This window comes from Cynara cardunculus, assembly GCF_001531365.2.
Source record: "Cynara cardunculus var. scolymus isolate 2C chromosome LG 2, CcrdV1, whole genome shotgun sequence".
Taxonomy (NCBI): Eukaryota; Viridiplantae; Streptophyta; class Magnoliopsida; order Asterales; family Asteraceae; genus Cynara; species Cynara cardunculus.
The window spans coordinates 69187544-69201809 of record NC_037529.1 but is presented as its reverse complement, the minus strand read 5'-3'; the positions used below and the strand labels follow the sequence as shown (position 1 = coordinate 69201809).

The window sequence follows — 14266 nt, the reverse complement described above, 5'->3', positions numbered from 1 at the left end:
CTACAATGTTTACAAGTACAATGAGATTAATATATATAGACAAACATAATTAGGGTTATCTCCTAATCAAGGAAACTAGGGTAGAGACTAGGGCCGGCTCCTTTTGGGCTAGGGCCGACTCCTTTTGGGCTAGGGCCGGCTCCTTACTTTATACCTCCTCCCTTTTGTCTAACTTAGTAGGCCGAAGCCTACATTCCAACATATACATGTAGAGTCAGTAGGTTTCCACGTCAACTTTGGACCAAAAAGGCTGATTTTTGAAAATTTGATGCTTTTTATGTGGATTTTCTGAATTTTAACCACTAAAATAGGAATGAAACAAAGTTACAATCATTTTTCATACAGTCAATTCACATTTAATATCAATAAACCAGAAAGGGTGAATTCTATTTTTCAATACAATTTACTTAATTGTCGTGGTGAACTCAGTTTAAGCTTACCCCACTACTTTGGTTTATTTAGTGCGTTATTATATCAATACAGTGTACATATTATTTTTGTAGTGACCTGGCATGCTGATTCTTCTATAATATATAATATCATATGTTGGTTTTTATGTATATGAAGATTAAATTTATTAATAGCATATATTTTTACTTAATGACCTTTTTATACGTGTGTACAATCTATCGTAGCAATATATCATCAGTCTCTTCTTGCTACCCATAATACGATTGGGCAAAGTGAAGCTTGGTATTCTACCAACCCTTTAGTCAAGCGCCCTAGATTCGAGAGTACAAGCAGTTTGCCTGTTTACCCGCAGAGGCCTGGAGAAAAGGACTGTGCCCATTATATGCTTACAAGAACTTGTAAGTTTGGAGATAGCTGCAGGTTTGACCATCCTATCTGGGTCCCTCAGGGTGGAATCCCTGATTGGAAAGAGGTGACCTTTTATTGCTGTTTTTAGTATATATGTAGTTATACTGTATGACTATAATTACAAACAAACATTATTTTGCATTTACAACATATTTATATCTTAGTCAAATAATGTATGCTGCTTTTATACTTAAATATGTTTACAGTGTACTATCTTATATATTCGTTATTGTTTCAACACTGATAGTTTGCTGATAATATTCTAGCTAACTAATTTTATTGGGAAACTTAGGATTTAAGTTAGGACTTTGTATTGATGACTTAGGATTTTATACCTAGAAGCTCTTCAATATGATGTATATCAGCTTTATAGAAAGGATTTTATACTCAGGGAGTTTTTTTTTGATATGATGTATATCAGCTTTATTCTAACTTTTTGACCTTTATGTCGACTTTCTGTTTCGCAAGCTTGCTTTGTAAGTGGTGATAATGGGTTTTACTCGTAAAATAATGGGTTATTTTGTACTGCGGTTTTTTGATTCACTTCATCATGTCATTTAGCATCCATACAATACTAAACTAGCCTGTAATGTCATAAATTATAATTGTCTCATCTGCATGAATATTTACATAGGTATCTTAGTGTTCGTTATCAGTGCATTTTTATGCTATCACTATAGTTGCTTTACATGTTTGCTCCACCAAGAATTAGGAACATGTGATGTAATAGCCTAATAAGAAAAAACTTATCTCCTTCCCTGAAAGAGGTTTTATATTTTTCGCAAAATGTGGATTGTAGGTGTTCTTTCTAATATATAAGCCATGTGTCTTTTACTTTTTTTATATCATAATGCCATAAAGTGAAATTGCTGCAGATTTTAAGGTCAGGTCATTTGATGCGTTCTATTTAAAATTTAAGTTTCAAAACATGATAAACCATCCTTTTATTTTGGGGGGTGGTGCTCATTTTAGGTGGTCAGAAAAGCTGAAGACCATTTTCTAGGCAGAGGGAAGCTGTTTATGGGTGAGAGACGAAAGTTATCAAGAGAAATTGGCAGTCTTGGAATATGATTGACAAAATTGTTTCTTATCTTGTTTCATAGATTCTAAGATTGTTCTCAAATCATATATATGGTTGATATAATAATCGTATCTGAATAGAAAAATCAAAGGTCTTAGAAAAGGATTACCGGTCTTTTTGTAAAAACGGGATGGTGAAAGTGAATGGAGGATGACCTGTTATTTTTAAATCATAAACAGGATAAAGATAACCTTCTTTTACTATATTTTGTTCTTTTTTCAACATAATTTCGTGCGGTTATATTCATTTTTAGTCATACTCATGCACTTAGTATGCACTTGTCGTACAGGAAAAGTTGTGCAAGTAGTGAAAGAATCTACATGCTTAGGAATGTTTAAGCTAACCAATTAACCATTGTCTTTGGACTTTTAACTTCACAGTTTTTCCATGAACTCCTGTAGTACATTTTAATATAAATATTAAAGTCAAAGTTGGTCTTTCTATCTGTCTGCTTTGAAGCAGAAGAAACAGGGATTAAAAACAAAGATGAGATTGAGGGGGGTAATTATGTTGATAATTTGAGGGTCAAGTAACTCCATCGACTTATATTGAAGACAATGTTCAGTTGGTGCATTGTCAATGGAAGTGGGGAAGGGGGTCCAAAAGTATATAAGAAAGAATCCAAAACTATTTAAGAAAGAAGATAGATTTTAAAGTTGAATGAGTGGAGTAAAACTGAAACAACTCATTAATCTTGTTTATAGTGCATTGTTCAGCCTGAGGGAAGCCTATTATTTAAAGTAAAGACTGCTACTTATGTTCCTGCTCAATTGGAAAGGGAATTAAAAAACGAAAGATAGGGCCCGGTTATGTAGTTCTGTTGCATCCCATGCATGGAAAAATGACGCTGCAAGTTTTTCATTATTACTTGAATGCAATATTTTACATGTCAATTTTATCTTTCATAATGTAGCTTTCACTGTTGGTTGAACGGCTAGCCCCTTGTATTTGGCATTGTATTGTCAATTGTCTGTTTTTTACGGTATTTAATCATGCTGTTCTTAATTGCACATTCGTCTGATTTCTAGCTCTAAATGGCAGGTTCCAGTCAACGATTCAAGTGAATCCCTTCCGGAGAGACCTGAAGCGCCAGATTGTCCGGTATGCTGGCTTCTGCATTTTAGAAGTATTTAGATTTACCCACTCACATAGTGCACTGTATGTGGCACAAACACTATTCGTAAATTGGAATGCCAAGTGTTCGGCACAGTGACTTGAAAAAGTAGGAAACTATTAGACGACTGGGGCATCCGGTTGGAAGGGGAACTAAAGAGAACAGAGAAAAGGAACCGAGAATGTGCAGTTAACTTTCAAAATTTACATCATTTGAGTTTTGACATGATTCCACGCTAGGTTATGATTGTGGTACTACATTTTAAGAAATCATGAACGTGTATGCCTGATCAAGGAAACATGAAATTTACATGCGCTTCTTCCTGTTTCATAGCCTTTATGGTATGCGTCTAGATCCCAGCAATTACCATGTTGTACTGAGAGTTCATACTTAGATTCAACATATTGTTTGATAAAATGCCACCAAAGTCTATACGAGGATATCCAACATGAGTGTTTGATGGTGGTTTTACGCCTCCCTTCTGAGTACTGATATTACATTCAGTGGGTATGTACTCATTGTAACTTAACTTTGCTAAGCATATGGAATCATTGACTTGAATCATTTTTTCTATTTGATCTTTTGAGAAATGCATGTATAGAAAATTAATCAACTGATGTTATCATCCTTCCTCTGTCATATCCTTGTATTGCTATTATCATTCTTCTTGGAAGGTGCACTTATTTGGTCTTTTATTTTTATTTTTTTTGTCTTGGACTTCTTAAACAAGGCATAAACAATTTAGCAGTCATCACATCTTCATGCATGTTTAAGGGTCATTGATGATAAAGCTCATATACATTATTGTAACTTTAACCTGGTCTTGTTAAGGATTTGATTTGCAAATAACAGGCACCATAAGTTGATATCCAGACAACCCAGTCAGTCCACCCTTTACATATAAAGAATAAGAGAACTTTTAGGATCTTTGCTTAATTCTGCAGTGGGGTGGGGGTGGGACTTAGGGGCACACCTATGGTTGTTAATATTCTTGTTCACCCACATGGTATACAATTTTCTGCAGTCTATTTTCATGGCGAGGTTTTAACATGCTAAAAATAGTCAATTATTACTATACTGTTAGTTGTATTCTTGCATCTACTTTGGTGTTAATACTATTTTGGTAAATAGCGATGCAGCTCCTTTGTTGTGAAATGCGAACCGATATCTTAGTGCAAGTCAATTGTTATTTGATGCAGTATTTCTTGAAGACTCAACGGTGTAGGTTTGGTCCCAAGTGCAGATTCAACCACCCAAAAGATAAACTTGCTTTGGTAGGTTCAATTGCACTGTGATATGTCGGTTTTATTTGCACTCGTGCTCATATTGGTGACTGGCTTGTTGATGCATCTGCAGTCTGCTTTGGAAAATGGCGATGGCTCTGCCTTACCAGAGAGGCCATCTGAACCCCCATGTGTGGTATGAGTGCTGCAATTTCATTGGTATCAGCTATCTATTTCTTCTTGCATTTAAAATATCTTAACATGCCAATATGTAAGCAGTTCTATATGAAAACTGGCCAATGCAAATTTGGTTCAACCTGCAAATTCCATCACCCGAAGGACATCTTGATTACAGCTGGGGTAGAAAATGGTGATGGTGGGCAGATGGATGCACTTACAGGCGGGACAAATGGAAACTTCCACTTCGCCCCTGCGATGTTGCACAACTCAAAAGGCCTCCCTATTAGACCGGTAATACACTTGCTGACTTGCATACATTTGATGATTCAAACTGAGTGAACTTATGGACTGCTTTCTCATTTGTCTTGATGCAATATCTAATTCGTGGCAGCCAATGTCATGACCTGAGTGCATGTTCCCATTTGAAGGCTTGTTCTTTTCAAGTTCTGTTTCACATAGGATTCCTCTTTTGTGACAAATTTGTTCAATGTAAATACTTATTTGAAATGGTTGCTTAGAAGTTAATACTCTTTCGGGATCACCAATGTTATAGATTCATTCTTAAGGATGCCATGTAACTATCAAAACACATTTGATAATTATGCTGTACAAGGAACTTATGCATTTTTAGTGTATAAACAGTAGCATGTCCACCATGGAAGCAAGCTGCTTTCATACACACATACTCTTCAAGTTGGTATATGAAACTGTTGCATGTCCAATCATGGAAGCAAGATGCTTTCATACACGGCACAGCAAGTGGCCTTGGTACTATATAGTTCACAAATAAAACCATCTTCGGTTTTCTTCTTGATTAAATCAGGTTTAAGCAGATTGTGTGCAATGCTTGTTGCATATTTGCTATGAAGAGATGTTCAAGCACATGAAAACCGTTTTAAATCAATAAGGTTTTAGACCACAATATGTCACAAGTATCCAAAGCGACATCTTTTCACTTTGTCTTTGCATTGCTGTTATGGATTATCTTTTTATATTCCTGCTTCTTTACATCATCTTGGTGAACAAAGAGCCGAGGTTGTTGGATGCCTGCAACATAAGTGAAACTCTCAAGCGGTTGTGCCTGTCTATGTAGGCTCTTTGTGTTGGAGCTAAAGCAAATTGATCCAATATTATATCCTTTCATAACTAGGAGTCTAGGACATCTCAATCTAATTCAACTCTTACCGCTTAGAAGGAATTATTACTAATACTATTGTTACTGCTACGTCTTCATCATGCCTTATTTGGTTCTGGCAAGGAGTTTTTTTCGAGGGGAGGGGAGCAGCGATGAGTGTTGGCTGGATGCTTTAATTTGTTATATTACTCTGCTCATGTATACATGGCTTCCAATCACTTATTGCTTACGTCAGACTTGTTTTTGTTCCCATCTTTTATTGTTAATACAGGGAGAAGTGGATTGTCCATTCTATCTGAAAACTGGCAGGTTAGTACATTGACTTGTTTATATTAAGTTTCTTCACGACGACTTCTCAAAATGAGAAACAATAAGGATAAACTGATCCCCTATGAGTTTAATGATTCAAGTGCCTTACTTTTCATGATACAGTTGCAAGTATGGTGCCACTTGTCGCTATAATCATCCAGAGAGATACGGTGAGTGTATACATCTGGGTCTTGAGGAAATTCATCATCATGCTTTCATTCTTATTGATCAGTACCCTGATTCTTATCATGAACATTTTCCCCATACTGCTTGTTGATTGGTTTCTACTGTTCCATGCAGCATTCAATCCGCCTGGCGCCATGTTAGCCACTCCTGCCGGTCATATGAACATTGGTATTGTCAGCCCAGCTCCCTCTGTCCTGAAAACTGTTGACCCACGGATTGCTCAAACAACGGTAAAGTAGAGAATAGAACCTTGTTGTGCACATTCTTTCAAGTTTCTTACCTGTCCCATCTTACTTATGTACTCCTTTTTTTCTTCATATCGTACTCCCTCTTATTACAAGATAAGAAATGCTTTTTTATCATCAAAAATATTTTACAAAATCATGCATAAAAACAAGGCAATTGATTAAGGATAAAATTGCTATTAAAAAGTGGGTCATTGTTATTGATCCTGGTTATATGTACTTATATATAGTACTGCCGCTCATGAGCAAAAGCTTCTTGATTGAGCTACGCATTGCGCGAAGCAGTTGGTACTTGGTAGTATGCTTTTGTATCACTTATTTTGGATCATAAATTCTGACATAGGTTTATATTTATTTAAATTCATCTGTGTTCTGCCTTTCTTGGATCCTTCCTGAGATCATTGTTCCTGCTCCCAGTTTTTTCTATGCCCAAACAAGTCAAATAATCTTATGTTCAAAAACATTATACATATTTGTGATGAAGAAAGCTAGGTACGTCAAGTAATCTTGATACACAAAGCTATACCCCTTAAATTTCGTCAAGCACATAATCTATTGTGGCTTGATATGTTTAGCCTGGTTTTGTGTGATGAGTTGAAGGGAGATGTTAGGTGGCACTTTTTTTTTTATTTTGTCTCCTTTTTCTTTTGTTTTTCTTGCTAGCTGATTGATGGGTTGTACTTTTATGTGTTGCAGCTTGGTTTGGCCCCAGCTATCTACCCTCAGCGACCTGGTCAGATGGAATGTGATGTGCGTATTTATATGGTTTCATGCCCTATTTCAAATGAATGTATATATATACACACACACACACACACGTGTCTACGTGCCTGTGTGTTTTGCGCAAAAGAGGGGAGAGTTTTTGAGTCTTTACATAGAAGAATGAGATCTTATCATTTAACGAAACGGTAACTAACTAATGATCACTGCCCAATACGTGCTTATGGGAAAAGGGGATGCTGTGACTCCACTTTGTTGAGAAGTCAACAATTGGCCACACTCTATTGGAGAATCCTAGAGAAATACAGTGTCTGTCTGATGGAAACCTTAGGAGGGGCCGAGGAACCACTTTGGATCATTTTGATCATTATACTTCTTCCAATCAGTCTTTGCTTCATCTAATCAAATCACATATGCTTTCAGTATCCCCTGAAAATACTTGTGGAGGCTCCCATGTTAGATAACAGAATTCAACTTTAGCAATGTGATACAGACCATAGCAGCAAGTTTGTCTCATGATTAGCCCTTAGCTGAGCTTAATTGTAGTGGATTTGCATTCATATTATTTGAAGTATATCTGTATATGATATTTATATACGGCAAATTCAGTAAATAAACTTAAATACCCTTCTCACATTTGGTGAGGATTGAACCCCATACCTCCTGGGAGGCTAAAGTCCCCGTAACCGCTAAGCATAATATAGATTTGCATCCATATTATACTTTGTGTTGAACTGGATTGTAGTGATTACCTCAAGAATGATAGTCAGTATTGCCAACACGAATTTAGCTTGGTGGTAGTTGGTCACTTCCCCTATGTCTACCTTTGGAGTTCGAATACGCCTTTCCCTTTGCCTTCTTTCTGAAAATGGTAGTCACTATAACTTACTACTAGTTGCAGGATTTTGTTTCTCTTATTACGATGGAGGTCATGTGTTCAACTACCCATTTCCCTTTGCCTTCTTTGCCCAAAATGGTCACTATTAGGAGTCTCTTACTACTAGTTGCAAGATTTTTTTTAATTTATTAATTTCACAATTGCAATTATATGATTCAGGATTTTCTATTGGCAGTAGGATTGCTTCTTTTTTCTACTCAAATAATTTTATGTACAATATTCAATCATCCAGATTCCTTCCAGTTAATGTTTTTCAAAAAACTAGTTTTTATGATCAACGGATGGGAATGATGGTCACTATTAGTAATCTGCAGGATATATATTTCTTTACGGTTATAATTTACCTTTTCTAGTTGATTATAGATTTCCTAGTATGAGTAGGATTGCTTCTGCTTATCTGATTCAAATAATTGGACATGAATATTGAATCATTCACAACTTAAATTTTTCTTAAAACGATAGTTTTCATAATCCAGAATTCACCTTATGGATTCAACTCCAAGCACTCAACTAGGGGCCGTTTACCAAACACTTAATGGGTAAGCGCTTACTGGCAAAAGAAATTACCCTCACCTCGTCATCTAACATTCTTGGGCATCAAAATGAATTGTTGGTGAGCATCTTAAACCCGGTAAGCACTTATCGATTAGGAATCTTTTCCCTCACTGGGTAAGACTCTCGGTCCTCGTTTTGCCTCTTACCGGGTAAGATTTTTGGTTCTTGTCATGCTCAAGGGATATCGTTAAGTGCTTACCCGGTAGGTGTTTAGTAAACGGCCACATATATTTAAATGAAACGTTTGGTTGTAAACCTCCAGTTCTTGATCCAATGTCAAATGGAAATCTCCATTTGTTTTCAGACAATGCAACATAAACAGAGCTCTTCATTCTTCAGCTATTGTTTTTTTCCCTAATCATTTCTAAAATTGGCTTCTTTTTTCGTCATTTTCTGTCATAGCATTATATGAAAACCGGGGAGTGCATGTTTGGGGAAAGATGCAAATATCATCACCCTGTTGACCGGACAGCACATGCACTGTCAGCTGAAGTCCTACTTCACAATGTCAAGCTTACTCTTGCTGGTCTTCCAAGGAGAGAGGTATAACTTGTCTCTATATTATGTTTTTACAAGAAAGTAACCCCTTTCCTCTTTATCTAAGAAATTGTCAGGAGCATTTGAGGACAGCAAATTTCCATTTTTCTCCTTGTGGTACATCATCCACATAAAAAAGAGCGAAAATGAAATATTAACCAATAAAATACAACTATATTCTTAGCCTAATTTAGGGTATCAACAGCAAACTAGATGAAGGATCGTGTGAGAATAGGAGTTAAGATGAGAAGTGTAAGAAGGGATTTGGACCCTTGATCACTTTTAATCCCAAAACACCCCATGAATTGTGCTTTAGAAGGGAATTGATCTAGTGTATCTCATTAATGTTGATCTAGTCGTTTTCTTCAATTAGGATTGATCCACGGGTGGAGATCCCTCCTTGCCCTTCTCATCGAAACTTTCATTCTCACCAGAACCCAACCCCAGAAAAGTAATTTACCATATATTGGACTGATGAGGTAGACATTGAAGTGATTACAGACTATCAGTGGTGAAGTACTCCCCCTAGTCCAATTTTGCACAAATCTAAGACATTGTTAAAAGTGTATCGAAATATACACTAAAGTTCCGTTTTTACCCTTGCCATTCCTTATAATGCATAATTAGAGAGAATGGTATAAAACCAATAGAACACAATCACTTCCTTGATCATGACAGAGTATTAATAGAAAAGAAAGTTCTTTGGGTTAGGAAACTTTTATATATAGAATCATGTTTCTGACGTTAATATCTCGACAGGGGGCTATCAATTGCCCATACTACATGAAGACAGGGGCTTGCAAGTATGGCGCGACATGCAAGTTTGACCACCCGCCTCCCGGAGAGGTGATGGCGGGTGCGACATCGCAAGGTGCATCCGGTGAAGAAGGGAAAGATGCATAGTTGCTTTTGCTGCCCGACCATTTTCATCTTCGACCTTGTTCGTTCTTAGAATGTGATGCCATTTGTTTGATGCATATGTATGTCTTGCATTCTTCAAGAGATATTTTAAGCTTATTAGAGTTGTTGCTACAAAAGACCCTTGTCTATTGTCACTAACCATAACTATTGACATTCTCTGAAGTTACTCCCTTTGTTTTGAAAATAAGCATCTGCATAAAACAATTCTACCCTTAATTATTGTACAGAGAAAATTATTATTCTGTCAAAGTTTTAAGGGTAAAATTGTCATTTTGTTAATTGATTAGTGTAATAGTTTATACATTTTTGGAAAAAAAATGTGTATTTTTTCGAGTGGATATTTATTTTAAGACAAAGGGAGCATTTCCTCATTCATCATAGAATAAGGGAAGTGGGGTTATGAGATTTGAAGGAACGTGTTAGAAGGCGGTGAAGCTATTGAGACAATTGTGATGGTTGTTGAAGGTGGTGGGATTACATCTGATTGTTGAGTGTTCAGCTCAACCATCACAGATGTTGAGCGGATAAACGAGTTGAATGCTTGACAATTGGATATAAGCCATCGCCTACAACAACAATCAATAACATTAAACAATATTTAGGGGTAATATGGTCGTTTTAATAATTTCATCTTGTCCTATCCAGCTTATTTATCACAAGGTAGACAATTCTTGTTCTAATCCTACCAATTACCAAATTGAAGAGAATTAATTAGTCCCGTTTTGTGTACCAAATGTTACTTTAGGTTTCAAGATTAATTAAAAAATGTATTTTTATTAAATCATGGTAAATTGATTAATTAATCAAAAAAACATTAACAAATGACGTAATTTGGATTATTAAATCCAAAAAAATTTCATGAGACCATTTAAGATGATGTGGCGTTAAAACGAACCGTAGGTTTGGACTGGTTGAAGTTTGTGGATAATTTAATTTAATTTCAAGAAGCAAGAAATCCACCAAAATCTTAAACTGCAAATCTGGAACACCATGAGAGACTTGAATGCACTCTCCAATGGCGTCAATCTAACCCCAATCGGATGCAACAATAATCGCATTCTTTTCAACACTTTCACCATTCGAAGATGTATTCCATTTGAATCGCGTAACTCCACTTCCTTTGTTCTATCATCTGTTTCCACGCTAAAGCTTCACGATATGAAACGGAGGAGGAAGACCACCGTACCTCATTCGTCGTCTCCAACAACGTCTCCGGCCAATCCATCGGTTACTCCACCACCACCGCCACCTCCACCACAATCGACCAAAACAGATGAGGTAACAGTTTTATACGCTTTTGTGAATTTATGAATTTTGTATACAGTTCTTTGTTTAGTGATTTGAATCTGACAGTTGTTTGTTGTTGATTTTTGTCAGAATGTGCCAAGAAAAGGACCTGATCTGCCTACGCTTTTCAGGAGATTCTATAAAGTTGCTGCTCCTTATTGGTATTCCGATGATAAAGTTCAAGCTAGAATACAACTAGCGGCTGTGTTTGCCCTAACTTTAGGAACCACCGGCATCAGTGTGGGTTTCAACTTTCTCGGTCGCGACTTCTATAATGCCCTTGCTAGTAAGGATTTCACACACACATAGGCACTAGCCCATTTTTTTGTTTTGTTGATGAGGGGGAGGTTCAGGAAAACCCCCCAAAAAAAGTGAGGAGCACCGAATGTTTTATGCACGTGCATATGCATACCGGACAAATTGCTTGTATATGTGCATACCGTTCTAATGAGCGGTTATACGGTCTTCCTCAGTTTTTCATTTTTTAAGGTTTTCCTTGAACTTGATCCTTGATGATTCTATGTTTGAGTATTTGATCGGCCACCTCCATAAATATGTCAGACAAAGACCAAGAACAATTTACCACGCAACTAACGTACTACCTTGCTGCTTTTGCTGGTGGAATTCCGGTGAGCACATTGCTGCACTCTTTTAGGTATTGCTCACCTGTCTTCTTGAATTCTTTTCCACTGTTGTCCCAATACGGTGTTTATAGCTCTTTGTATGTGATGTAAATAGGGCTGTAAATGAACATGAATGGAGACTTATTCATGTTCGCTCGTTTAACTTAACTGAACAAACGAACGAACACAAGTAAACGAAAAAAACCTTTTGTGTTCATGCTCATTGTTTAATTTAACTTAACAAATGAATGGTAAACGAATGAAAAATGATAAAAATAATTGTATCTTGTTCGTTTGTTAAGAAAATGTCTTTGTTAGTGCTTGTTCATTTAAATGCTAAACGAATGAATTTTTTTGTGTTTATATTCGTTCGCTAAGAAAATGTGTTTGTTTGTGCTCTTTTGTTAAGAAAATGTATTTGTTCTTGTTGATTGGTTAAGATGCTAAACGAACAAATACGAACAAACTTAATTAAACATAAATGAACATAGACAACAGACAAAAATGAACACAAAACAACCAACATTACTCATCATTTCATTCCTGTAAGATAACACAACAAAATTTAAAACTAGTAAATTTAGGGCTTAGGGGAATAAAAAGGATTTCTAAACAACTTAATTTAGTTATTTTATTTACATATTAATGTCATAATGTATAAATATATTTATGTATATGTATATATAAACGAACATAAATGAAGGTAAACGAACATAAATGAAAGAACGTAAATGAACGGACAAGGATTGTTCATGTTCTTTCATTTAACTAGATGGACAAAAAGATGTGTTCATGCTCGTTCGTTTATTAAATAAATGAACTTCCCACGGAACGCTTCACAAACGGTTTGTTGAACATTCGGTTTCATTTACAGCCCTAGATTGTAAATCTTGGTGGAATTGCTGCATCTCTTCTTTGACAAATTATCTTGATATGACCACTGCTTGTACAGTAACCTTTTAGCTATCTTGTTCCTACTCATGCTGTGGTTTTTGCAGATTTTTGTGTTTAGAGATTATGCAAGAGAAACTCTGGCTTTAAGGTGGAGATCTTGGATGACACAATATTACATGGAGCGGTATCTCAAGAATCAGACATTTTACCAAATACAGTCCCAGTCAATCATTGATAATCCGGATCAACGAATCGTTGATGATCTAAGTTCTTTCACTGGAACATCACTTTCATTCTCTTTAACACTCTTCAATGCCATGGTAGACTTGATATCGTTTAGCAACATACTGTTTGGCATATATCCTCCTCTTTTTGTTGTTCTTTTAGTATATTCAATCGGTGGAACAGCCATCAGCATTTTCCTTGGGAAGGTAAGATTTCCAGCTTTGGAAATTGAGGTTGCAACCTTATTGGATGCCATTTTCTGTCCTAACTTCAGGTATCATTGAATGCTATTTTAGGGGCTGATCAACCTAAATTTCATGCAAGAGAAAATGGAAGCAGATTTCCGTTATGGGCTTGTACGTGTTCGAGAAAATGCCGAGTCAATTGCGTTTTACGGTGGCGAAGAAAATGAAATCAAACTCCTTTTGCAGCGGTTCCGAAGTGCCTTTGGGAATTTAACTGTATGAAATCCCAGTTAGTCACTCTACTGTTCTCTTGCTTCTTTTTTTTGCTTACAATTGGTTGCTTAGGGCCTGTTTTTTAGCCCCTTAATGAGCTTAATGAGACTCACAACTTATTCGGTCAGCTATATATGACTATTTGGTTGTGGCTTGATGATATATAATGTGGCTTATTCAGTAAGCTTCCAGGGAGAGCTTTATGCAGAAAGCCAAGTTTTTTTCAAACCTGCCCCTCCCAATTAAGAAACACGCCCCATCCACTTATGAAAACCTTCCCAACGTGTACAGACAAATTAATCCACACATATAGTTTTATCCATACAAGACTTAATGAAAAACCAACCAAACAGCCCCTTAAGGTTACAACTTCGTTTCTTAGGCATCCTCAATTATAACGAGATACTTTTATTTTACACACATGATGATGCATGGACACACTATATCACATCCTTGTTGTTACGGGATTTATATAGAATAAATCTCTCAGACTGCTAACAAATGGAGACTAGTGCAAGTATACACTTATCAACCCAYTATCKTCTTTWACAAGTAATARAGTGGTAAAAATACCGAGTATCGTCCACGGGAAAAAGGAATAAAAGTTCGTTTTAATAGTAAAAATAAAGATAAGATTTCAGATGGTGAATTCGAGGAAATATTTGTGGTGAGTTGATTAAACACTACTGCTGTGAACAAGTTTTAGAAAAGAGCTTGGGGTGTAGGGATTCGTTAAGATGTTAAACCGATCTAAAAGTAGACAGCATGCTACGGCATAGTTCTATAGCATGCTTTATAAATCACTTATCTTTACAACTAATAGCTTCTATAAGGTACTCTCTCGAGATGTAGAATG

At 36.3% G+C, this 14266-nt stretch overlaps 2 protein-coding genes across 5 annotated transcripts in view; both read left to right on the top strand.

Moving 5' to 3' along the window:
- The window catches only part of LOC112506598 (zinc finger CCCH domain-containing protein 37), an 18832-nt gene extending 8705 nt beyond the window's left edge, over positions 1 to 10127 (top strand). The window contains exons 2-12 of one of the 2 annotated variants that reach the window (XM_025110761.1): positions 636 to 883; positions 2942 to 3001; positions 4214 to 4288; positions 4371 to 4433; positions 4517 to 4708; positions 5824 to 5861; positions 5985 to 6031; positions 6162 to 6277; positions 6989 to 7042; positions 8868 to 9008; positions 9762 to 10127. In XM_025110761.1, coding sequence (XP_024966529.1) covers positions 636 to 883; positions 2942 to 3001; positions 4214 to 4288; positions 4371 to 4433; positions 4517 to 4708; positions 5824 to 5861; positions 5985 to 6031; positions 6162 to 6277; positions 6989 to 7042; positions 8868 to 9008; positions 9762 to 9905 — 1178 coding nt within the window. In that variant the 3' untranslated portion in view covers positions 9906 to 10127. Of the gene's footprint in view, positions 1 to 635; positions 884 to 2941; positions 3002 to 4213; positions 4289 to 4370; positions 4434 to 4516; positions 4709 to 5787; positions 5862 to 5984; positions 6032 to 6161; positions 6278 to 6988; positions 7043 to 8867; positions 9009 to 9761 lie in introns of both variants that reach the window. The other variant, XM_025110760.1, reaches the window with a different exon arrangement.
- Positions 10128 to 10205: 78 nt separating this feature from the next.
- The window catches only part of LOC112506597 (ABC transporter D family member 2, chloroplastic), an 11316-nt gene continuing 7255 nt past the window's right edge, over positions 10206 to 14266 (top strand). For all 3 annotated transcript variants that reach the window (XM_025110757.1, XM_025110759.1, XM_025110758.1), the window contains exons 1-5: positions 10206 to 11201; positions 11301 to 11496; positions 11772 to 11839; positions 12832 to 13158; positions 13249 to 13413. In XM_025110757.1, the coding sequence (XP_024966525.1) occupies positions 10914 to 11201; positions 11301 to 11496; positions 11772 to 11839; positions 12832 to 13158; positions 13249 to 13413 (1044 nt within the window). In that variant the 5' untranslated portion in view covers positions 10206 to 10913. The remainder of the gene's footprint in view (positions 11202 to 11300; positions 11497 to 11771; positions 11840 to 12831; positions 13159 to 13248; positions 13414 to 14266) is intronic.